We start from the raw sequence: 26417 nt of genomic DNA, 5'->3' as shown, positions 1-26417 counted from the left end.
GACCTATTAGGAGAAGCATCCAGAGTTGTCAGGGCCGTGCAGAGAGCACTGTGGGGGCAGCTGCCCAAACCCAAGGAAAGGGCACAGGTGCGCATAGCGCACGCCGATCTTTGGGTGTGGTCTTTTTGTGGGGTCCGTCCCTAGCTCGTGCCATTTCGCACATGAAATGTAGTAGGCCTTGGGCACACTTTGTGGGCACACTTTGAGGCAAAAGGAAGTTGCATGTGCCTGACAGTTGTTGTGACAGCAGTGAAGTTGCGTCGGTTCGTTTAAATGCAACAAACGAAAGGTGCAACCGTTTCCACATTGGAGAAATGTGACAACAGAGTGAGAGCTGGGCTCCATATAAGGTCCACATTCAGTTGATCAGACAGTATATATTCCTCTGGTGATTTGTACCAGACAGACAGAAGGACGGACGGACTGACAGACAGACAGATATCAACCATGTTGTCTTTCATCCAGGTTGCTGTGCTCATTGGCTCTCTCTGCTGCTCTGTCCATGGCTTTGTCATAATAAAGGTAATTATTCTAATTTATTTCGTTTTATAGTAAGATTAATATAATGTTGTGTGAACGGTGCCGGTTACAAGTATAACATTCTGGCATTCAGAATTGACTTAATTGTATTTGTTGACCAGTGGTTCCTATGGAGACACAAAGAGTCTCCTTTGTGACTCCATAGGGAACCACTGGTCATCAAATTATTAATGCGCCAAAAACTAAAAATATCCATGAATTCAAGTCTCTATAAGTGAGTAATATTGATAGACAAAATAAGTGATTATAGGTGGTTAATGTATGTTTATGGTGATAAAACTGAATCTAAAAAGTAACTAGTAACTAAAATGTTCAAATAATTGTACTTGTAAAAGTACAATATTTTCCTCAGATGTAATTGTGTAGAAGTAAAAGTTTTTCAAATTGGAAATATTCCACTAAAGTGAAAGTATCTCAAAATTGTACAGTACTTGAGTAAATGTACTTACAGTTGTTACTGTATAAGTTCCTATAGAAAGAAGTAGCATACTGTCACTGTTTCACCATTCCTGTTTCACCAAATCTGTGTGTGTGTGTGTGTGTGTGTGTGTGTGTGTGTGTGTGTGTGTGTGTGTGTGTGTGTGTGTGTGTGTGTGTGTGTGTGTGTGTGTGTGTGTGTGTGTGTGCAGGCTTCAGGTGATATGAGCGACGAAGGCCCTGGTAAGGCTGCTCTTCTTCATATAATTTATTTGAATCAATATAAAATGCTTTATAGCATGATTTTTGTAATATTGTTATACAACACTATGAGTAGGCTATGTATGAGTTGTTAATAACTATAATTATTCAGTGTTATAATCAGATTATGAATAAAGCATTATAAGAATATAGGATGCATATAGCATGCTTGCCATTGCAAAAAAAAAATATATTTGTTAGCATAGCAAGACAGTGTTAGTCTTGCGTAACCAGACTGTTGCCTCTCGCAATTTCCAAATGCTTTCATCAGTCTGGAGCAATGGAAGAGCTGTCATGAGTAAACTATAAAGCTTTCGTTTTTACAGTTGCGCACATTTATCCTAATATAAATATAGAAATCATGTAAGCTTATATAGCTTGTTGAAAGAAGGAAATAAAAAAAATAAGCTCTAAAGATATTTTCAAATATATTTTCGTGAACGGAAATTGCAGCTTCCTTACTCGGATTTCGGGAGCTGTAGTTCCAGGCTCTATATAGCATTCGGAGATTGTGGAATAGTTGTCTGGCTACACGAGACTAATAAGCCTATAACAATAATAATCACTGTTATATTGCATTATAATTACTGAATGCATTATAAATCAGTATAAGTGGTCATTTGGGTGCTTTAAACTAAAGGGATATATTTCATTTTCAAAAAATGTTTTGGTAATTTTATCGTCTACTCAAACTCAATTTTAACCGCTGCGATGCATTGTCTCCTTTTCAACCAACCATAAAATGACTTGTCTTTTAGTTACTACTGTATCTCTTCTCCACTATACTCCACAACATTTTACTTTGTTGATGAAATTGTCATAGTTTTAGTCATCATAGCTTTGTTTTTTTTTACTGACACTTTATAAAGTTTACACGTAACAGTGTTACCTGTAATAAATGGTGTCTTCTTTCACAGACAACTCCACTATGGAAGAAGAATTGTCTGCAGCCTCCATGATTGAGAAGGCCAATGCTCACATCGGTATGTTCACCTCCACTGTAATGATATACATGTCCTCAATCACAACCACTTCAACCCTGTATCTACCTAGATGACCGGAGTCCCCCAGGGCTCTCTTCTAGGTCCATGAGTATTTCCCTCTATATCAAATCACTTGCCTTAAGCGTCACTATGCAACTGTTTTATGTATAAAATGTAATTTTGTCCAATCTGTATGACTAGAGTACGTTAATACAATCTGGATGTTTTATTGTGTCTTACAGAGGCCTCGTATAAGCCCCTCATGGGCTTTTTGCCTCGTAGATCCTAACATCTTCCCTTTTCTATGTTGATTGTTTGTTTTTATACTGTGCTAAATAAATAAATACAAAAAAAAGTACAACATAACTTAATAGAATCTGCATGGTAGAGTATGTTAATACAATATAACTTAACTTATACAATCTGCATGGTATAGTGTTTTGGTACGATGATGCGCGACTGCGACGCACCACCGCTCCTAGCCATGCCGGTCCGCGAACATTTTATGAACTGGCAGCCGGTCTGTGCTGTGGTAATGGCAAGGTTGGGAACCCCTGTTTTAAATGAAGCCCCAGATCTGTACTGCCGGTTGCCAACCTCCTAAATGGCCCTCGGTGTGGGCGTGGCTGCCCACATGACATTGATGTTCCTCCTGTTCCCAGGAGTGGGCGATGACGAGCTAGGCTTAACGATAGTGGACATGGACATCGCCGTGCCGACAGGCCTGGGGAACGCCGACCCGTGCACGGGACGAGCACGCAGCTGTCTGTGGCCCAAGGCTACCGACGGACGCGTCTATGTACCCTTCACCATCTCCAACCAGTACTGTAAGTACAATTTGGAAAACATTGTGATACGATCATTACAGTTGTATACATTATAATAAGATTATTACAGCTTTGATAACATTATAATAAGATTATTACAGTCGTGATAACATTGTAATAGGATCATCACAGTTGTAATTACATTATAATAAGATTATTACAGCTTTGATAACATTATAAGATTATTAGTCGTGATAACATTGTAATAGGATCATCACAGTTGTAACTAGAACTGCACTCTGTCGAATGCCTACTTGCTTGTTGCACACAAGTAGGCCATAAATGGCCTACTAGTGTCTACTAGCGCCCCGTTTGATCGTGCCAGCATATGACGTCAGGGTATAACTAGCTCTCAATGATGACGTAATAAAGATGTGGATTAAAGGACCCAATGCCAGGGTGTAATTGGTTTTCGATGGTGACGTAAGGACGATATGTTTTAGTGTCGGGAGGATTAAAGGTAATGCCCCCATGTATACATGTATGTAATCTGACACCACTGTCATATCAAGCACAAGTAGTCATTACGTCATACGCTGGCACGGCGCATACGCATCAAACATCGTCCTGGACGAAAACTATTACTTGCGCACTCTGCTTGCGCAAATAATTACATTGTAATAGCATTACTACAGTTGCGATCACATTGTAATAGGATCATCACAGTTGTAATGAACCTTTCCAGCGGCCAACGAGAGGAACCTCATCCTCCAGGGTCTGAACTCCTTCGTTCAGTCAACCTGCGTCCGTTTCTACCAGCGAAGAAACGAGAGAGCCTTCCTGAACATCCAGTCTCGACAAGGGTAGGAATGAACCCAATTCACACACGCTCATGAATATGTTGGGTTTTTTAACCCATCATTTCCCTCAATATGGCATAGCAGTGGTGCCGCAAATAGAAAATATTTATATCAATTCTTTTAAGCGTGGAACCAAGCCATCCAGGCCCCTTGTGAATCAAGACCATAACACATTTGAGTAGGCCTATGTGTCTAAAAATATTTGAAATCCACAAAATAAAGGGAATGTATACTTTTGCGATTAAAAGAAAATTATTAATAATAAAACAAGAAATATAAAGCTAGGGCTATTTACTTGTGACCCATAAACACCCACAAATGGGTCCCGAGACCCACTGCTTGGGAAAAGAGCAGAGGACATTTGACATCCCAGAACCTAATCATGTGATCTCCATCCTCCTCCTACACCACACGCAGGTGCTTCTCGTTTATAGGTCGCACGGGCAACGCTCAGACGTTGTCTCTCCAGCGCAGGGGGTGTGTCTTCCTGGGCACCATCCAGCACGAGCTGCTCCACGCGCTGGGCTTCGACCACGAGCAGACCCGCTCCGACCGTGACCAGAACGTACGAATCCTTCTGGAGAACGTGCAGCCTGGTGGGTGGATTCTGACTGGCTGCAGAGCCCCGCTTAGATTAATTGATTGATTGAATCCTTTATTACGTGCGTGCGTGCGTGCGTGCGTGCGTGCGTGCGTGCGTGCGTGCGTGCGTGCGTGCGTGCGTGCGTGCGTGCGTGCGTGCGTGCGTGCGTGCGTGCGTGCGTGCGCACTTCTGTGAATTCTAATCAATCTTGATTTTCTCTCAGGAATGGAGGGGAATTTCCGCAGGATCAACACCAGGAATCTGAACACTCCGTATAACTACAGATCTATCATGCACTATTCAGGGTAACTCCATTAAGCTTTCACTATAATACATTAATTGACACTAGTGGAAAAAGTACTCAAAATTTTTACTCGCTCTCAGCTGGGGTCCTTGGCCTGAAAGACGTTGAAGACCCCTGTATGATAGTGTAATAACATGCTATTCAACCATAACTCTGTAATTGCAGTCATTATTTCTGATTATAATTAAGGCGTAATAAAAAAAGAGAAGTGCAGTAAATCAAACTCTATAGTTTTAAAGAGCATAAATGAAGCCTGATTCATACATTGGTGATACAGGGCATCGCTCGACAAATATAATATATTTTCAAATATAAGAATAGCATAATGAGCTAATCTTACAAGCTTACAACGTGCTGTAAGCTTGTAGATGTGCTATTTCCCCTATTTTAAAGAAATTCCGAAAGCATACAATTATTCAAAATGTCAGTGATGTCTTTGTATTTATTATGTTATTTGTCATATCTGACCCGTGCAATTTTTTAGTATGATCCTATAACACATAACAGTCAACCAGAAATATAATTTTAACTCATATGTTCCAACGTTCAATGCCAAAAACACAATTTAAATTGTTAATTGCAATTATAATTTTACGACAAATAAATGTCAACTTAAAGCAGTAGTTCATCCAAAAAATTACCTATTTTCTGTCAATTACACACCCATGAAGCCTTGAATTCATGGAGATATTTTCGTTTTTGTCACATTCCTATAAGCAAATAATTTGATGACCGGATCATCGGCCAATAGGTGACTCAGTAGGAGACTCTTTGGGTCTCGAGACTCCACTTTGAGTCTTGAGACTCCAACGGTCATTAAAATAATTGGCTTAGGAATATGACAAAAACAAACTACTACTTTAAATGTTGTAATGGCGACAGCTCTAAGAATCGCAGTCCTATAATGTCCTCATGCAGCTCACAGTAAAAGTTGTGTTTTTTCCCTCCACGTTATAGCACCGCCTTCTCCCGGAACGGCCGTCCCACCATCGTGCCGATCCCCAACCCCAACGTCCGCCTGGGCAACACCCAGATGGACACCACCGACATCCTCAGGATCAACCGCCTCTACCAATGCAGTAAGTATACCCAGGGCTCTATTTTTGTCCATGCTAAACCCCTTATCCCTAAACTACTTTGCCTTTTTTTTTTTTAACTATTTTGATTCTCAACCTTTTCAGGCTGTGCCCCCCCCAAAATAATCCTATCATATTTGAACTGGGGACCCTCAACATATAATCATAATTGAACTGGGGGGACCCCCATACCCTGACAAGCATTTGGAATGTAGGAGTTGGGGCATTACATTTAGTTTGACTCAGTTCCACAGATAAATGTTGTAGATTGGCTATTTTCTCAATGTTTGCTAAAATGTTGGCCAATGTGTTTGTCCAGTTTATATAGTATAGTTTGACTGTACTATCTCCTCCACAGGCACATCTGACCCCATGCTCCCCCCTGACGAGAATATGGAGGACCTCTTATAAGAGGACCTCTTATCATGGAAGTTTGGAACCAAATTAATGTAAAGACTGTTATGTATTCATTTAACCCTTTGAATATATATATATATATATATATATATATATTTTTTTTTTTTTGAATTCATTGAATTGTTTTGAATTAATGAAAAATCACACCTGTGTGAACTGAGTGGTGCAACTCCCCTTTCCCCCTGGCTCTCTCTCTCTCTCTGTATAATTAGCAGGCAACAGTGCAACACTATCTCTCTATCTCTGTTTCTGGCACAACAGCGCCACTTTTGCCCCTACTGGTACTCTAAACATCGGGACATAGTCACATAGTCACATAGGAACATAGCTATAGCTGTTCCTTGGAGTGGTTGCACCACTCAAAAATGTAGTAAAATCTACAAGCCGGTCAGCATGTGTGTATGGTGTACTCACTGTGTATACTTCCACAGATCTCTCTCTCTCTCTCTCTCCTGTCTTCTCAGGAGGAGCTGTAGGAGGAGGATGAGAAGAAATGAGACAATGTGTGTGCAGCTTTGCTTCTGATTATTATAAAACAAACAGCACATATAGGCTGGTTGAATAAGCTTTGATGTCATCAATATTTACTTTTGATATACTCTTGCAAAGAATTATGTTTTTGACTTTGTGCCAACAGACTTGCATATAACCAATTCATTATATACTTCTGTATTGATCAAACATTTAAAAAAAATCAATAAAACCAATGTGGCATTATAAAAACCTATTAATCTACATTTATTTCTGTGTCAATTCACGTTGAATCCAATGTTACAATACATAATATCCTCTCTGTCAGGTAGAAAACTCATAATGTTCAAAACCATCACTTTTCAGAATTCAAATCGAATAGAAATAGGGGGGAAATAGCAGACGTACAATCTCAAAAGCTTGTAGATCGGCTATTTCTGCTGCTTTTGTGCAACGAATTATAGTGTGACCAAATGGCCAACTAATTGTGCTGTAAAATACATGCCCAAAGTGCACGCTTGCTGGGTGGTCTATGGACACATTGGACAAACAAGCAAGCTACAAAGTTTATTTATTTTATTCAAACAACATCACCATCATCTCTCTCACTGTCTGCTCTGGATCATCAAACAGTCAAAATCAGATTCAGAACTTTAAATGTTTGCCAGGAACTAAATGATAAAACTTTGGAACCGCACTATTCCTTCATACTTTCACATAGAAACTCGATTCACAAACAGAACAATCCCCCTTACTGGTGGAAATGCACACTTGATACTTTGAAACAATTTGTAGTTTGAGATATTTAACTTTAAAGCACCCAATGCATTTCCAAAGGGGTTTGCTACTGGGGAGAGAGGACACAGGAGCAATGACAATGTTTTTTGTAAAGTCACTGCGGCCGCACAGGTCTGCTCTCAGATTTAATCCAAAAACCTAAGCTGTGTCATGTATACATTTTGAGTTAAGACCATTAATATCAATCAACCCGTGTCCCTCTGCATTATAGCAATTAGTGTGGTGGTCTAGTCTTTGGTAAGTCTTTGGCTGCTCAGTGGTGCAAACTGCAAAGTAACTAAGTACTGTACATGTTCTCAAGTATATACAAGTGCTTACTGCTTACAATGCAATAATTCCAGCATTTGAGCGTTAGTTACTTGTTACTTTGCAGATTAACCTACAGTAACCACATACAGCCAATCTACAATGTGACTTGTTATGCTTGATCTGATGTTTTCTGAAAATGTGAGTACATTTTGATGCTAAAACGCTTGTATATGCCAAGCTCCAACTGCCATAGGTTGAAGCAATAGGTTGAAGCAATAGGTTGAAGCAATTGAAGCAATAGGTTGAAGCAATAGGTTGAAGCAATAAGTTGAAGCAATAGGTTGAAGCAATAGGTTGAAGTTTCCCTTCAACTTATTGTTAATGCTATCCACAACTTTTGAAGTAGAATTTTGTTTTCCAAATGAGCATAACAACATAAAGAGTTCTGATTGTGAATCCGAGTGGTTCTTTAAATGGGCACAATATTTAATTATATTGATTTATATTTATATTAGACTTTAAAACTCAACATTATTAAACAATCAACTATAATAGTCTACTGAAATAGCAGGCTAACCTCAGCAGCCAAGATGTGGGCTATTGGGCAGGTATTAGAAATACTACTGACATGACATCTTGTAAAAACACGGATAAATAAGATGATAAATAATATAAGGTCCCATACCGAATCGATCTCAGGAGATGTTTGTCAAATGTCAAATGGATTTCGCCCTTACTGGATGTTTGGGTCATGAAGAACTGAAAATGAACTGAACATGAAGAACACGAAAAGATGAAATTACCTACCTAGGTTCCATCATGAAGTCAAATCTTTCCGGTGATAAAATGGCCACCAACGTAATCAAAAAAGTCAACCAAAGAACAAGATTCCTATACAGGATCTCCTCACTGGTCAACTAAAACACCTTGAAGACCCTAACAGGAGCCCTCGTACAAGGTTTCCTCGACTATGCATGCACCTCCTGGACGGTACCACAGCACCTCAAAGGCCCTTAAAACAAGGCTCCAGACTTCCCAAAACAAACTGGTCAGGCTACTACTTGGCCTCACTCCCCGAACCCACCTGGCTGGAATGGCTACAGGACTCTATACTATAGGAGCCCGCGGACCCCCATTAGAAAATATATGCCAGCGACCCCCATAAGTACCAGTTTGACATGCATTAGTCTACGGACCCCCATTTAATGGCATTTCTATCTCTGGGCCCCCAATTCATATTGTAAAATCAATGTTAATTTAACTCTGAGGGTCCATTTGGTTCCATTTGTACACTCTCAGAGTTACAGACCCATAAGGGTCCATTTGGTTCCAAACTATCATTTAGCTGGGGACCCCCTGGAACTCCCTCAAAGACCCCTGGGTGTCCCTGGGGGTCCCCGGACCCCACTTTGGGAACCACTGGTTTAGGCTACTTTAGGTACTGTGTGCCTCCTGCTAGAACAATTGTGCTGACTTTAATATTTCCTGTGTTTTGTTTTGTTCATTATTGTTAAATTCAGTGTTGACGTGTAGAGGCTATTTAGGAAAATAAGGAACAAACTGTGTTCCTTATTGGTTCAATAAGGGACGCATCATTTAATTCTCCAATAAGGGATGATTCTGTATTTTAAGGGACAGGTGGCAACCCTACTTGAGCCATAGTGCTTTCTTGGGTCTTGTATTGAACTGTACTCTCCTGTCCTGTGCTTGTCTTTGCAAACTTATATTCAATCAACAATGGACAGTACCCGAGATCAACAGTGGGAGGCAGCAATACGCCAACTGGTCATAAAATAGAACACAACACACGCATACCTTACACAAAGAAAACAAAAACAAACATGACGTTTCATGTATGCAAACAAATCGTTTTGTTTGCACACAGTGAAATGTATGCCAGCCCAGTATGGTACATTATAATTATTATTTTGTCTTTCTCTCGTCTAAACCATTGTTTGTTTCCTGCTTATGATTTAAGTAAACCCAGCATGTATGGCGCTAAATAACTGATTATGATTTATTTGTGTGTGTGTGTGTGTGTGTGTGTGTGTGTGTGTGTGTGTGTGTGTGTGTGTGTGTGTGTGTGTGTGTGTGATTTTGAGATTTTGAAAACATGACCAATGACAAAAAACTCCCATATCTGCTGGGTGAAGTACAACAATGTGCAAACACAGCAGCAAGATTTGTGAGTTGCTGTGATAGGAGAAGGATATCAAACGGAACACAACCACCCTAAAGACTAATCATTGTTTATATTCCTGCACTATACCTGCATCCAGTGATCTTGGTACAATATAGAAATTGATCTATTGAAGATTCTGACGTTCAAATGTACATATTTTTTTTTGATTGTATTGATGTATTGTTGTATTGTGCTTTCTGCTTTGGCAATGTAAACGTATGTTTTCTCATGCCAATAAAGCCCTTTGAATTGAATTGAAATTGTGTGTGTGTGTGTGTGTGTGTGTGTGTGTGCGTGCGCGTGCGTGTGTGTGTGTTTCAATCCGGACATGTTAGAGGGAAGGACGGCAGCCGTGTCCGTCTTTCTCTCTCGTCCGGGTTGAAACCAGAGTGTGTGCGAAACGATCCACTACACACTATCGCCAAATACCGTCAGACAGTAAGGCTGGGATGTAAAGTTGTGCATGATGTGATAATATGTTAAGGCTGACCCCCAAAAAACCGAACATTCGTAGTTCGTTCGATGGGAACGGGATTCGAACTTGAAATAATACAAAAACGACTATTCTAAATCTAATTTCTATTAAAAAATAAATAAAAGCGTCCCCTTTTGGTCCGCAGCCGGCTCCTTTTGGTCCGCGAGCCATGCTTGCGCCTCGCATCCGTTTTTCCTCAACGTCTCCGAGTACTCCGTCCCCTCTCGTCGTGTGTTAACAACACGAACACAACAACAATAGTCAAGTCAAGAAGTGCAGCTGCTGCAGTCATGTCCACGCAGAAAAAGAAGTCAATGGTCTGGTTACATTTTAAAATATGCAAAGATGAGCCGGAAAAAGCGGAGTGCCAAATTTGCGAGAAGAAACTGGCATATCACAAGTCTACGACGAGCTTGAAGAATCACTTGCAACACGTAAGTAGCATTTAAACGAAAGTACGTGCCTCGTGGGTGAAACACAGTTAAATTAGCCCTAGCCGGGTCCGGCGCAGCTAAATGATAGTTAGGACCCTTATGGGTCTGTATTCTGTAACTCAGAGTGTACAAATGGACTCTTAGCCCCTTTCGTAGCTCTGGTCCATAGCTCTAATGCAAATGAAACGCATTAGAGCTATGGACCAGAGCTAGCCCCTTTCGGAACAATTAAGAAAAGGTAACCGAGGGTCCCGAAAGGGGCAAATGGACTCTCAGAGTTAAAATAACTTTGATTTTACAATATACATTGGGGTCTCATAGATAGAAATAGGGGACCGTAACCTAATTCAGTTCAAACTGGGGGCCCTTGAAATGAAAATGGTTAAAAAATAACACTGCTAGAACCGTGAAAATCTTCTCTTATGGGGTTCCTTGGCATATATTTTCAATTGGGGGGGGGGGGGGGGGGTCCGTGAGCTAATGCGTGTCAATTTGGGGGTCCTTGACATGAAAAGGTTTGGGAACCACTGGCAAGTCTCTCACTAACGCCCTGACGGGAATGCCTTTGTTCACACGGGTAAAAATGCCACTGCTGTGCGAGCGGTCCAACTTTTTATCGAAAATAAACAAGACTACTCTGCTAATCACCGAAACAAAGCCTCTTTTGTGTTGGTGAAAGTATATTATCCAGGCTGGGAACTGTGGGAAGCGTCTCAGGTCCTCAGCTTCTCTCTAAAATGCACTATTTTCGTCATGAAAGGAAATTGAATCCAACCGGATCGGCGCAGGCACAACCCGGAAATGCCGTAGTAGAATAAGTTACCCTGTCCGGTACATTACTTTAATAAAATGGCACAAAGTGCATTTCAGAGAGAAGCTGGGGACCTGAGACGCTTCCCAGCCTGGAGAATAGACTTTTTCTCCTAGGTCTAGTAGGCTTTGTTTCGATGAGTAGCTTTGATTGATTGAATGATTGAATACTTTTTTCTTTTTTTTTTTAAGATATTTTTTTGCGGCTTACGCCTTTTATTGGTTTTTGAAGGGACAGACAGTAGGCTGACAGGAAACGGGAGAGAGATGGGGGAAGACATGCAGTAAAGGCCGTGTCGGGCTCGGGAGTCGAACCCGCGGCACACTGCGACTGGATTACCAGTCGGGTGCCCAGACGGTTACGCCACCGCCTGGGCCGATTGAATACTTTATTGGCAGAAATGTAATCAGTACACACACGTCCAATGGGAGCTACAGAATGAGCGTAGGGAGAGGGCACATATGGGGCTACCAGCTACCCAGTGGTGTGCTGTGGACTTTTTAACTAGTAGAGCTATATTTTAATGATGTCATGTGCACGTCACGTGCACGGTGCACGTGCACATAGCCACTCTGACTCAGCTCGTGCTAGTTATATGAAGGAAAAACACCTATTCTAATGTAATTATATTTCTTATGATTTCGTTGCATTGTAAATTAGTTGTTTCTAATTTAATTAATTATTTTCCTTTTAGTTGTATATAAAAGCCCTTTGCATATACTCACTCACATTATTTTGCTTTCAAAACAGTGGTTTTAAAACAATCACAAGAACCAACAACGGTCAGGGATAACCATGTGAGTTTCAGGTTTTTAACTGATCAGTAGTGTTTAGTAAATGAACAGTAGGCTAAATGGAAAGAAAAAATAAACATTCACTGAACTTTTGTAAATAAACCAACATGTAGGATAGGCATAAAAGCTTTGAGCTTCAGCCTTAAGAGAACATAAACTCACATTTGTAATTTTTTTTAGTTTTTAGGCACGAAACAATGTTTCCTCTGCATGGAGTCTGGACACATGTCTTCTTCGGTGGGTCATCAGAATAATACTAGGCTAAGCTGCGTATATCTATTCTACATCTGAGCATAGACACAGTAACACCCGCCTGCCTCTGATTGGCCTACCGACACTGCCCGTCTTGCCTGTCCTCTGAGATGCAAGGGTACTCCGTGGTGGGAAATAATATAAGTACAAGAGAATGGCAACACGCGACAGTAACTTGTAACTTTAATTGTTGTAGAAGAGGCAAACTAATACTGTTTGTGCTGTTAGCTTTGATTGAATAATTGATTGAACACGTATCCTACTATGATTTGATTTGGCTGTGTTCTAAATTAAAGTGTTAGTGTTGATTATCGTGAATTAATCTAATTATAGTAAACTAATACTATTATACTAAAAAAGATAAAGATCAAGGTATTAATCTAATTATTATACTTAAAAAAAATAAGATCAAGGGAAAAGAGACCTTTTTTACAGTACAATAATCTTTCAAGTTTACACATGTATACAAATAAACAGGCCAATGGCATAAACAATAGTTTGCCTTCTACAAAAATAAAAGTTACTGTTGCGCGTGCCAAGCTGTCATTCTCTTGTATTATATCGTACTTGTATTATTTATTTATTTCCCACCACGGAGTAACCTCGCGGCAGACTGGGGGGGCAGACTATCCAGCATGTGGTGGTCAGGTGACCACCGAACTACAACATGACGTTACGAGCAGCGGTGAAGAGCAAACCACCGCCACGGCCCTTCTCTCTATTTTTACTCACCACCGCTCAACGTTATTTCAGCTCCGGTGGTCACCTCACCACCGAAAATTCAGACTATGAATGAGCCTTAAGGCCGGCAGTGTCTGTAGGCCAATCAGAGGCAGGCGGGGCGTTACCATGTCTATGCTCGGACGTAGAAAAGATATATGCGGCTAAGCTACCTGCATGGCCGTTTATAGCCTACTACAGTGTAACTGAGAGGATGTGAAGTGATTCAAGTGATGAGAAGTGAGAACATCAGGTAATGTTATGCAAACTTTGCAAAGCATAACAAAGGAGCCTGCCAGCTAGGTAGACGACGCCACCGCTTGCTTTGTTTTAGGTGTTGAGCGAGCCGTCAACGCGCATTGTCGTGCATGTGGGGGGCGTGCATGCAGCTTCAGAACTACCGGGGCCATGCCACGGGCAGCAGTACCGCTAGCTCACGGCTGCAGCTACCTGGTTTTGTTTATTTCCGTGAAATTCTAATCTAAACCCTCGCACGACAGTGGTTGAGTGGTTCCCAAACTTTCATGTCAAGGACCCCCAAATTGACACTAATTACAATCAATGCCAATTTAACTCAGAGTGTACACTCCCACTCTAGGAACCACTGCTATAAGCACTGGACCAGGGCTAAATTAGCCTGTGGCTAATGTAAGTTTAGAAGCTTGGCTAATTGTTATCATTGTGTTTTTAGATGCATAATACAATGCTGGATGCTGGTTCTGCTTCATCCGCCGGTTCCAGCATGACAATGGAGTCAACAGTGAGAAGACTTACGGATCACAGGAAGGGTGTCATAACCGCTGGACTTGTCTCAATGGTTGCCGAGGACATGAGACCAATAAACATTATAGACGGGAAAGGGTTTAATCGCTTCATAAAAATACTGGAGCCAGGGTATACTTTGCCCAAGAGAGAGTATGTCTCAAGTGAACTTGCTGTAAAACACACCGTCATAAAGAAGCAAATTCTTAGTGAAATTGATGAGTGCACTGCAGTTAGTTTCACAACTGATGTATGGTCCAGTATAAACATGGAAGCATACATGACAGTGACAGCTCACATGATTAGCAGCGACTGGGAAATGAAAAACTACGTGTTGGAGACCAAGTTAATGGAGAAGTCTCGCACAGGTCTAAACATGGCAACAAAACTTGGAGAAGTAGCCGACGCATACGCTATACGTGCAGAGAAGAGGGCTGTGGTCGTTGGCGACAATGCTTCCAATATGGCTCTGTGCCTCGATATTCTGAACGAAGAAGAGCGTTGGGGGACTGTCAAGGGGGTCTATTGTGCGGGGCATACACTACAGCTTTGCATTGAGGCAGCAGTAAAACACCACGACCCAGTAACCCGTACGTTGGGAGTTGGAAGGCGACTGGTGGCCGCCTTTAAAAAGAGTGTAACAAAAACTGCTGCGTTAACAGAGAAACAGAAGCTTCAGAAAGTCGTGGACCATTGTCTCATTCAAGATGTTGCAACACGCTGGAACTCAACGTATTTTATGCTAGAGCGTCTCTGTGAACAGAGACGGACAATCTCCGCTGTGCTCTCTGATCCAAACATCACCAAAAGAGTGGACCGAGGTCTCGACCTGACAATGGAGCAGTGGGCCATCGCAGCGGACACTGTTGCCGTCCTGAAGCCCTTTGTCACTCTCACTGAACTGTTGTCGCAAGAAGAAAATGTGTCCATATCAGCAGTAGTGCCAATGCTGTCGAATATAAAAAAACGGTGGCTTACAGTGCAAGCTGGAGACAGTACCGCCACCAAAGCTCTGAAACGTAAACTGGTGGAGGAAATTAACGGGAGGTGGGAATTCTCAGACCCGACTGAGGCTGCTATCCTGGCCGCAGCTATTGACCCCCGCTTCAAGGAGTTAAAGTGGCTATCCGACAAGGAAAAGCAACTGGTGTACACGGAGGTGACTGCGTTGGCCGAGAGCCTGACACCAGCGGTCAGGGTCCGGGAGGAAGAAGTAAGTGACACCTCCAGCGACACGGCTTCACCGCCGGCAAAGAGGGTTAAAACGGGCCGAGAGAGAGAACGCCACCTCCTCCTCTCAATGGACGACGACGATGATGATGGATCCGAGGGAGATCAGGACCAGGGGCCGACTGCAGGGAGTGAACTGAACGAATTCTTAAGAGACAAATCCAAAGCGTGTTTCGGACCACTGTCGTGGTGGAAAGATCATGAGCATCGTTATCCCAAATTGGCAGCTGTAGCGAAGAGGATTCTCTCCACCCCTGCCACTTCAACCCCATCAGAGCGCATCTTCTCCAAAGCGGGATTTATTTTAAACAAAAATAGAAGTTCCCTGTTGCCAAAGAACGTAGACACGTTGGTCTTTTTGGCACACAACGAACGTCGGGTTCAAATCAACAGCAGTGAGTAGAGTCATCATTTTGTCAATCAATAGGCCTAGCTAAAGGCATGTATTGTAGCCTATTAAGCCTAATTATTGTTTTCTTTTGTTTTTCATTAAACTTTGGCCATGATTAAAGGACCACTTCACCACTTTTCAATCTTCATATAATAGGTCCTCACTAATAATCATGAAAAAATTGCACGATTCTTTTCTACTCAGTCTGTGTCTCATAGGACGGCTGTGGGCAGTTTAGAAACCGTCTTCCAGTGACTTCATCATTAGGCAGATTTATTTTAAACAAGATTCTTTTACAAAAATATTTAGATTTTCATTATCGTGAGAACGATGGCTTCCATTTTCGCATTGCAACTTTTCAGGACTAGAAAGCCTGCAGTTTCTATTAGCTTGTATTCCCCATCGATGATGTCGCTGGAAGACGGTTTCTGAACTGCCCACAGCCCTCCTATGAGACACAGACCGAGTCGACCATTTTTTCATGATTATTAGTGAGGACCTATTATATGAAGATAGGTGGAAAAGTGGTGAAGTGGTCCTTTAAATGACGCTTTATTTCAGTTCATTTTACAGCAAGAGAAGAAAATGCAGTTTGTTTACACTTGACAGCGTGTGCTGTTTGGTAGCCAAACTGTTATTACCGTTATTTAGTTTATTTTTCCCTGTTGTGTGTTCCCAGGTGAACCAGTATATGAAATCCTGGAATCCAGTCCAGACTGTGCACAGTCTTACCTGGGCCTTGGTGAAATCAAGCCTTCAGGGACAGACTGTTTTGCCAGGCGGTCAAAGAGAGAACACCAAAAGAGAATCATGGAGACTGCACAGCCACGTCCGTGCTGGGCCGCCATGTCACTACTAGGTGAAGATGGAGAAGAAGCAACAGGTGAAACTGAGGTTTGCAAGCCTGTTTCCCAGACGCAGGATGCTCAGACACAGACAGCTGGAGATGAATGTGACTCGTGTGTGCGAAGGCGCAACATAATCCACCAGCTGCATGAAGAGAACAGGGAACTGAAGAAAGCGCTTGCCAAGAGGATCCTTGACGATGACAAAGCAAAGTAATGCACACACACACACACACACACTCACACTCACACACTCACGGCTGTCCGGTGGCTTTTGTGTTTCCAATATTTGTGCTCATCCATCTGTGAGCTGTTTGCGAGCTTCAAGCGATTTTAAAACGGTTGTACTGTACTCTTTAGTGTTAGCACTAGCGCCGCAGATGAGATGGCCATAAATATCGTTCTCCTCTACCGCAGGCAGCAAATCATGGTAGAGTCTGTACTCTTTGGCTGGTATTTTGTACGGATCAGTGGCATTAATTAAACACTTTCTTTTTGTCCAGTGTCCAACTTTTCCAAATATGTCCCTTTGTTTTTGGAGCTCGCCCTTAACAGTGTTGATGTAATACTTTCGATGTACTGCTGTGCGTAGTTATATAGCGTCTGTCTGTTCATTGGTAGGTAGTGACACAACCAGCACGCACACACCCACAATCAATACCACCCAAGCAAAGTTTGCATGCCCCATTACCATCGACTACCACCTAAATCCACAAGGCCATCATGCTCGCTGCTCAGTTTTTGCACGGTATTTGAACCTTCATTTCTGACAGAAAGCCCCCTAATGAAAAGGTGGCGGTCCCGATAGAGCTACTTTTGTGTCAGAAGTTGAACTAGCTTAAAAAGAAGACAACATCCACTGCAGCTCTGTTTGCATTGCGTCACGTGATCAACCTGTATGACAGGCGATTTTCTTTTGCTACATGATGCGTTTTGTCTTATTCACAACTTATCAGTGAGATTACATTTTTTGTTAATTTTTTTTTATCGATTATCTTTTCCCACATAATATTCATTCATGCTGGCCTAACAAAAAGGTTAGGAATTATAATTGATTATTCAGGAAGTGCTCTGTGAAACAACTTGCCCAGTTGACAAGTGAATAACCAAATAAGTTACTCTTAATGTCCGTTATTGTTGAAGTTGTAAGAGGTGTTCCTCTCCTTAATAAAACCTAAACTGGAATTTTAATTCTTCATTCTGTTTCATTCTGTGGTTTCCAGACCGCAGGTGCAGGTGAAAAAGGAGGAACCTGAAGACCAGCCATACCTCAGTATGTTACTGTCTCCCATTTTTCTATCTTCAAGGTGTTTACTGTTTATTGTCACGTACGCATACAATTCAGTTGCTAGCTCAATATAGGCAGTGCACGGCTAGACATTTGAGCAGGAGCACATACGTTCTCACCTCTAAACAAAGCTTACAAATGCTGCAGACTGCCGAGTGTCAACAGCGTGAATTAACATAGAATGACTTTGGATGCATATCAATGATCTGTTGTGTGACTGGCTAGATGCTTTAGTAGGTGCAAAGTTTAAACAACGTTCGTATGACGTCATTGAACACCCAAAATAAAATCGCTTTTGAAATTACACAAAAAAGCGATATGGTTATGGGCTCCGCTCTATGCTATGAGGACTGCATGGGGAAACTGGACGGCAGGCTCAACTCTGCAAAATAGACCCCATGGCAATTCATAGTCATTTGGGATCAATAGAAGTAGGAAAATTAGCCTATATGTTATTTAGTCTGGAGCTGTCCTTTAAGGCTGCCTTGAAAAGACACCTAGGGCGCGTTCGGAAATTAGCGCACTGTGCAATGCAAACTAATAGGCGAGTGTGCTCCGGTGCGGTATTTCCGAACGCACCCCTATTCTCTCAGGATTATGGCAACTAGTTTGTTGTTCGTTTGGTTTGTTCATTGTTTTTGATGTAAAGCATCCTTGGGTTCATGACAGGTGCTATACAAATTAATGCTATTATTATTATTATTGGTATTAATATTAATTTCTTCATTTCAGACCGGCCTATTAAAAAGGAGGAACCTGAAGACCACCCACACAGTAAGTTTGCCGTAAAATAAACCTGAGTAAATGACCTGAGTTGTGCTTAAACATGACTGAGATATTACGGCTGGTTTAAATCTAAATTGGTATTAATAATACATTTCTTCATTTCAGACCAGTCTGTGGCGTCCACACTGCAGGTGAAGATGAAGTCTTCAGCCGGGCTAATTTCTATTAAACAGGAGGAACCTGAAGACCACCCACAGATCAGTACGTTTGAGATGTTTGTCGTCGTAAAATAAACATTGAGTGAAACACTGAGTTGTGGTTAAACATGACTGAGATATTACGGCTGGTTTAAATGCTGTGCTTAAACTAAACATGATATGTAGTGCGTTGTATGACGTTGTATGTGCGTTGTATGACTCTAAGCTCAGTCTGGATTAGTTTTGGTGACATTAGTAGAAGTAAGAGCCCATTTTGAGTAATGTTTTATTGCATTTCTCATCAACAGTACAGGAAGACCCCAGTGAGGTACAGGAAGACCCCGATGAGACAGTTCAGGAAGACCCTAATGACACTGCCGTGGACTGTAATAACAGATGTAAGTATTTCCAATTACAATATTTTGTTATCGTTGGATAGGACTCTGTCCACAATTCCATGCTGTATTGGATGTGGTACCAGAGGACAGATAACAGGCAAACAATCAAAATATAGAAAGATTTACGTATTTGAAATAAATGTAAGGTACTGTAAAGTAACCACTACCTTACATATACTAACAATGTAATTCAGGCCAGGGGTGCCATGGATTAAAATGTTATTTACAGGGGTGCCCTGAACCAACCACTGCTATAGATCAGTGGTTCTCAAAGTGGGGTCCGGGGACCCCCAGGGGTCCTTGAGGGAGTTCCAGTTGGTCCCCAGCTAAATGAACCAAATGGACCCTTATGGGACTGTAACTCAGATAGTGTACAAATGGACCCTAACGCGTCCATTTGGTTCCATTTGTACACTCTCAGAGTTAAATTAACAGTGATTTTACAATATACATTGGGGTCCCAGAGATAGAAATGCCATTAACCCATTTAGACCTGACTACGAAATTTAAAAAATCCTGACAGTTTTCTGAAAATACCCATGTTCTATATCAGTGGTGCTCAATATTTCATGTCGAGGACCCCCAGAAACTATATGTAATTGGCCGCTGACCCCCATCTGAAAATATGTTGTTCCAGGGACTCCCCCAGAAGCAAAGATTTGAGTTAAAAATGTTCGCTCTGAAAGAATATATATAAAGATTTGCGCCACATTTTCAATAGCTAAAGCATAACATAATGCTTTAAACCGCCCAGAATGGGTTAAATTGGAGCCTAATTCTGGTCAAACCGCGGGGGACAGTTGGACAGCTATTTTTCGTGGCACATCGTTTAATCACAACAACGTCACGTTTACTTTACCTCCTCAGTGTTTGGGTCGGGACATGTAGGACTGTATGTGTCTGCTGTCTACGTGCATATGCGCGAAATGTAGCGTCTTCTGGATGCATCTCTTTTGCATTAACATTTCAATGGCCGAGGGTCGTAGAGTCTATTGTTCCGTCGTTATCGCACGTCTAATGGTTAGACGTGTGACAACAACAACGACGCAACAATAGGAAGCCTGCAGCCCAGTAGCTATAATATTGCTTTCGGGGAGGGTTAGTGTTATTTTCGGTCAAATCAGGCGGCACACCTGGACACATCTAACGGCACAGTAAAGTGCCGCGGCACACAGGTTGGGAAACACTGATATAGATGACCATAGAGATGACATGACAGTATAGATGTTTTATGTATATGATATGTATGACTCTTTTGTACTTTTTTTTTTTAGGGACCCCACCCTGTAACAAGCGCTTCATAGAGATGAGGAGGGACCATCGGGACCTGTTCACTGGACAGAAGTACAGTTCTTGTGCAGCTTGGACGTAAGGAAAAAAATAGCCCTTTTGTGATATGCTACTAGAGTTCTCATCGGGCCTGAAAATTAAGAGAGAGAGAGAGAGAGAGAGAGCATCGCCAGTACAGTAGGCAGCACTAGTGGCTCAAATTATAGCGCAGTGAAAGAATGGACTTCTAATAGTTGGCGAAATGTCAACTTCACATGCCATGTTCTGCACAAAATATGCTAAGGTAGACCTACAGTTAAATCCCTGTTGTCATGCATCTCGCTTGCTGCTGCCTGTGATTTATATTCCGTCCTCCAAGGGTGGCTCACCGCCGCGGCACAACACAGCAGCAGAATGGGAAGATCTATAAACCCAAAACGTGTTCATCTGGCTTGTAGGCTATTCTGAGCTTGTTATGTTCGGTGGGCGACGGGACAGACAGACACCACGCTTCACCAATGCAAAACGTATCAGGCTCAAGCCGAGCACCGCGGCTGTAAAACCGTTATAATGAAAATGCAGCACACCGTGCACACGGGACACTTCATTAACCAGAAAGCATGTGAATAATAATATCTTACCAGACGAGCTGATCGTCTGAAAAGGTGTTGTGATGCTTAATATTATGTCGATGTTGTTGATACAGTGCTGCTTAATATTATGTCGATTTTGTTGATACAATCCCCCTTAAGTCCTTGTCAAAATATCCAGGTTTGTTACACTTTGAATGTACTTTTCCTGGATTTATAAACTTACTAGACCGGTGCCCGGCTCAGTAACAATGGAAGTTGGAGATCCATGCCCCACCCGGCTATGCAGTACCCGTTCCAGAAAAATACAATAAAGCATGCACATCCACTAACTAAACGTCAGGTGCCGGGCCGAGGCCAGAAGTAAGGGGCATTAGTAGAGGAAGTAGGGTCCGCACACTGAGCTAAGCTCCAAAGCTCAAAAACGTAAAAGGTTTATTTCCTTACACCATAGTGGACATGACGTTTCGAGCCTCACGGCTCTTATATGCGCTCTGCTGCCTTGAGTCACAGAGCCCAAGGCTCGGCCAGGTCCAACTAATTGGCATGTATTTTGGGCCATACCCTACCCGAAAATGTCGGGCCGGGTCGGGTCAGGCTCGGGCAGACTTTGAGAACTCTATATGCTACCACTGCAGTACTGCCAACATTGGACTGTGAGAACCCAGGATTTTTTTTAAATTGGTACGCTCAAGACACTGCCCCCGCTGCCACCCTTAGATCTCCATATATGGAGCTGACCTGTTATGACATTCCAAATGTTGATCTGACCTCATCAAACTCTGTACACTCAAGACACTGCATCCGCTGCCACCCTTAGATCTCCATATATGGAGCTGACCCCCCATGCCAAAGCTGCAGCACTTGCCCAGCAGTCTGCCATCACCCAGGCGGATGCGTGCACGCGACCTCGCCCTTTGGGGCGACTCACTGGTTATTTATTGAACCTAAATACTAGTTCAACCTCCATAAGGGTGCATCTCTGTGTTAAAGAGAAGTTTCAAAAGGATCATCTTAACAGTACAATCCAACACCTGCACATGTTCGGATGTGTACTAGCCTTCGCATATGCCCATATATTTATTGTTCTTTGGTTTCCGTCCATAATTGTACTTGTGTATTTGTGTGCAAAAATGATTGTACCCGGTTATTATGTTGTATATATTGTATAGGCTTCTGGAGGTATTTTTCATGTATTTATTATTTGGCTGTTGTATAACTTGACATGTACAATGTAGCGTTGAAAGTGTAATTATGTATTCTGCCGCTTGGCCAGTTCCCACTTGAAAAAGAGATGCAGTCTCAATGTGTTTTTACTGGTTAAATAAATGTTAAATAAAAATACGTTGGTTAGACATACCAACAGTCCTACAGTCATTAGTCCGCCAACACTGTCACTCCCATCCCGACATGCACTGCAGGTTAAAACTAACCCGTGCTCAGCGTTCTGCAGGTTAAATATCACCCGTCGCTCCCGACATGTGCTGCGGGTTAAAACGACCCTGTGGCGGGTTAAAAATCACCAGTGGCGTCCGTTTTTGGGTTGGGTGTCGGACTAATAATGCCTGTCGGACTGTTAGTACGTCGAAACAACACCATGCACCCTTACATTATGTATTTTCTCTATTCTGTATTCTCCGTTTAATATAATGTATTCTGTTATTAGGGTTATTCTGGAGAAAATGGGCCTGGAGAAAGTGGTGAACCCCAAGCAGGCAAAAAAGAAATGGGAAAACTTGAAGATGAAATGGAAAGTATGTAGTTATACCTTTTTTAAAATACTATTTGTTTTTAATCATGACATTTAACCCATTTAAACCTGAGGCCATCTAAATCCTTTACATACTTTCTAACTGACATGATTGTTTTCCACTGCCTTAGGATTGCAAGTATCCAAAGCCGGGCGATGGCGTGTGCGGGAGGTTGGCACCTGCCACCTGGCCTTATTTCGACCTCATGGACGAGGCTTTGGGAGAGATCCGGTGCATCAGCCCACCTATCCTGCTTTCCTCTGTCACTGAGGACACATCACAGCCAGACACACCAGGGCCTAGCACAGCCGGAGGGTCTAGCACCACAGTCGTAGGGTCTAGGACCACAGCCGTAGGGTCTGTCACAGCCGTAGGGTCTGTCACAGCCGTAGGGTCTAGGTCCACAGCCGTAGGGTCTGTCACAGCCGTAGGGTCTGTCACAGCCGTAGGGTCTGTCACAGCCGTAGGGTCTGTCACAGCCGTAGGGTCTGTCACAGCCGTAGGGTCTAGGTCCACAGCCGTAGGGTCTGTAACAGCCGTAGGGTCTGTCACAGCCGTAGGGTCTGTCACAGCCGTAGGGTCTGTAACAGCCAGAGGGTCTGGCACCTCAGCCGTAGGGTCTGTCACAGCCGGAGGGTCTAGGTCCACAGCCGTAGGGTCTGTCACAGCCGTAGGGTCTAGGTCCACAGCCGTAGGGTCTGTCACAGCCGGAGGGTCTAGGTCCACAGCCGTAGGGTCTGTCACAGCCGTAGGGTCTGTCACAGCCGTAGGGTCTGTCACAGCCGTAGGGTCTGTCACAGCCGTAGGGTCTGTCACAGCCGTAGGGTCTGTCACAGCCGTAGGGTCTGTAACAGCCAGAGGGTCTGGCACCTCAGCCGGAGGGTCTGGCACAGCCGTAGGGTTTCTCACATACGTAGGGTCTGTCACAGCCGTAGGGCCTGTCACAGCCGTAGGGTCTAGCACCACAGCCGTAGGCTCTAGCACCTCAGCCGGAGGGTCTGGCACCTCAGCTGGAGGGTCTGGCACCTCAGCTGGAGAGTCTGGCACCTCAGCCGTAGGGTCTGTCACAGCCGTAGGGTCTGGCACACCAGGGCCCAGTGCGGCGGTAGCTGTTCAGCAGCAGAGGAAGAGAGGCAGAGATGACGATCTCCTAGAGCTGCTCAAAGAGGATATGAGGCTGCAGAGAGAAGCGGAGAAGCGGAGAGCTCAAGAAAGCGAGGAGAGGATGGACATGCTTTTCTCTCTACTGGAGAGAGTGGTTCAAAAATAATGGGAATTTACGTTTAAATGTGGAGAGAACAGCCAGTGCATCCTTATCCTGGCATGGCCAGACTAAGATCACTGTGTAGCTATTGGTCTGGAACGTTGCTGTGGAGGATTTATTTCCAAGGGGCAATTACAGATTCCAATATCACGGAAAAAAAGTATCTCATTGAATTGTGGGCTCTCACCCACAACTCTGGAGTGAGCAAAATGTAATTCAAACTGAAGAGTGCCAGACCAATCTCCCCAGGGATTTTCTTCCTGTGGCAAATTCGTCTGGTTTCCAGGCTAGTACATCCTCTCTGAGTCTCTGCAATGTTCTTTTAGGGCAGATTCACACTATGGTCCCGGGTGCGCACTCGGGATCACTTGAATGTTGTGGTAGTGTGAATGCGCGTGCCGTTCCCCGGAGCAGATCACCCAACCATTCCTGGGACCGCTTGGGGAGGTAGTCTCGGGACCGATTGAAGTGTACTCGGCTACGGATCGCTACAATGTGAAAGCATCCATACATACTAAAGAAGGAAGTGGACTATAATCATATATAATTTATATTTTTTTATAGTGACACATGGCCCATTTGAGGCCGCCTACTAAAATCATACTGTCTGGTTGGTCATGATTGTGTGGGGCAACACACAATAATGTATGTAGGGTAAACACTGGCTATTTTTGGTTAAAATGTTATTTCTATAAAACGTCTACTCTGTTTATAAGAAAAAGAAAGCTATGTTCAATTAATTTGTTTAACTTTTTATTACCTTGTCAAGAACAATAAATACATCATGTATTTACAAAGTTGAATTGGACTATTTACAATGATTTACAAAATGTGTAAAGGTCCTGGACAGGTTTTTTTTTTAATGATGAGGCTGAACAGGGAGTCCCTGTCTTTTGTTGTTAGACCTTCTCAACCAAGAACGGTGAAACGGATGGGGTGCAACACGGTGCGTGTCCTCTGGGTAGCAAGTAGGACATCTGGGGTGGTCTCCAGAGAGAGTTTTCCTCTGTCCACTTGCCCAAATGTGATGATGCACATTTGGGCAAGTTGCCATGGCCAAATTTAGGCCAATGAGTGTTTTTGTGCAAAACTAATGCTAGGAATGGCTTCAGCATCATGAAAACCACCTAGTTTGACATGTCACTATATGACGGCTATATGCTACTTAAAGCATAAGGAAATTTAGAAAATATTGCCTTATAATAGGATGTCAATGGTGGCCATACTGTACAGGCCATTTTCAACACTTTCCCCTCAGACAATTCCAGGCAACTTTGTTTCTGTTATTCAGGATATATCGAAGATGCAAAATCAGTTTGTTTTTTTTGCAATTAGATTGAGGTTTACCCTGTATTTTCCATAGATTTCCTGTACTAAATACAGACTTGTGACATACAACACATTACATATCATGTTTAGTTTAAAGGAGCATTCAGTGATTTGACTTAATTCAAATATCACTTATTTTTTCTTTTTTTCTGGATAATCCTCCCTACTATAGAGTGTGCTGACTGACCATATAAGGAAATCCTCCCTGTCCCCAGTGAGCCCCTGGGGTCAAAAAACCCTAGTTTCAGTTTTGGTGGCGGGTGGCAAAACCTTCATCCAATCAGGATGAGAGGGGCCTTCCTCCAATCATGATCGAGCCTTGGTGCACATGCTGTTGGCCTGTTGCACTTCCCCCCACTGTAGAGCGTGCATGTGCACATTTTGTTACCGGGGCGGACTGGGTGGTTTTCCAAATCACCCAAATCACTGAATGCTCCTTTAAGCACAGCATTTAAACCAGCCGTAATATCTCAGTCATGTTTAACCACAACTCAGTGTTTCACTCAATGTTTATTTTACGACGACAAACATCTCAAACGTACTGATCTGTGGGTGGTCTTCAGGTTCCTCCTGTTTAATAGAAATTAGCCTGGCTGAAGACTTCATCTTCACCTGCAGTGTGGACGCCACAGACTGGTCTGAAATGAAGAAATTATTATTAATACAAATGATAACGATAGCATTCATTTGTATACCTGTCATGAACCCAAGGATGCTTTACAATCAGCTGAGTTTGGTTAGAGATTGAGGTTGGCCCTGTATTTTCCATAGATGACCTGTACTAAAGCACACCAAGAGCGCATTTTAACAGCTTTATTTTCTACACGGCTTCCCAAACTTTTAAGCCCGCAACGCCAAAATAATGCTGCCATCGACTCGCGACCCCAACCTAACCACGGAGATAATTTTATGCACTTTTATGCATAACATTAGATGCAGATATTTGCCCCGCTCCCCCAAAAAAGCTATCAATCTCATGTAGG

At 42.7% G+C, this 26417-nt stretch overlaps 2 protein-coding genes across 3 annotated transcripts; both read left to right on the top strand.

The window, feature by feature from the left end:
- Nucleotides 1–443: 443 nt before the first annotated feature.
- On the top strand, nucleotides 444–6202 carry LOC306928848 (low choriolytic enzyme-like; the record flags this gene model as incomplete). Its single annotated transcript, XM_079509120.1, has 9 exons — nucleotides 444–522; nucleotides 1170–1200; nucleotides 2136–2201; nucleotides 2864–3028; nucleotides 3714–3831; nucleotides 4246–4424; nucleotides 4635–4716; nucleotides 5673–5794; nucleotides 6150–6202. Exons 1-9 carry the CDS (start codon nucleotides 448–450, stop codon nucleotides 6200–6202), a joined length of 891 nt encoding a protein of 296 aa, XP_079365246.1. The 5' UTR covers nucleotides 444–447.
- A 4317-nt stretch (nucleotides 6203–10519) lies between these two features.
- On the top strand, nucleotides 10520–24894 carry LOC306927417 (uncharacterized protein). Of its 2 annotated transcripts, XM_079507145.1 has the most exons (11): nucleotides 10520–10817; nucleotides 14086–15781; nucleotides 16457–16835; nucleotides 17846–17895; nucleotides 18643–18684; nucleotides 18802–18897; nucleotides 19142–19231; nucleotides 20506–20599; nucleotides 22757–22844; nucleotides 22972–23522; nucleotides 23802–24894. In XM_079507145.1, the coding sequence occupies exons 1-11, from the start codon at nucleotides 10674–10676 to the stop codon at nucleotides 24109–24111; spliced, it is 3540 nt and encodes a 1179-aa protein (XP_079363271.1). In that variant the 5' UTR covers nucleotides 10520–10673; the 3' UTR covers nucleotides 24112–24894. The 2 variants fall into 2 exon arrangements, with proteins under 2 accessions (XP_079363271.1, XP_079363270.1); XM_079507144.1 differs by having other exon boundaries at nucleotides 22972–24894.
- The last annotated feature ends 1523 nt before the right edge of the window (nucleotides 24895–26417 follow it).

Source organism: Electrona antarctica (assembly GCF_951216825.1).
Source record: "Electrona antarctica genome assembly, chromosome: 8".
Lineage (NCBI taxonomy): Eukaryota > Metazoa > Chordata > Actinopteri > Myctophiformes > Myctophidae > Electrona > Electrona antarctica.
Note: the sequence above shows the minus strand (reverse complement) of the source record. Positions and strands in the feature narration are given on the sequence as shown.

Excerpts from the sequence above, each read along its gene's own strand:
- LOC306927417 (XM_079507144.1), top strand. The coding sequence starts at position 10,674 with ATGTCCACGCAGAAAAAGAAGTCAATGGTCTGGTTACATTTTAAAATA. Across the intron at positions 16,836-17,845 it reads CTTGACGATGACAAAGCAAA|ACCGCAGGTGCAGGTGAAAA; the intron begins GTAATGCACACA and ends TGTGGTTTCCAG. Across the intron at positions 18,685-18,801 it reads ACCTGAAGACCACCCACACA|ACCAGTCTGTGGCGTCCACA; the intron begins GTAAGTTTGCCG and ends TCTTCATTTCAG.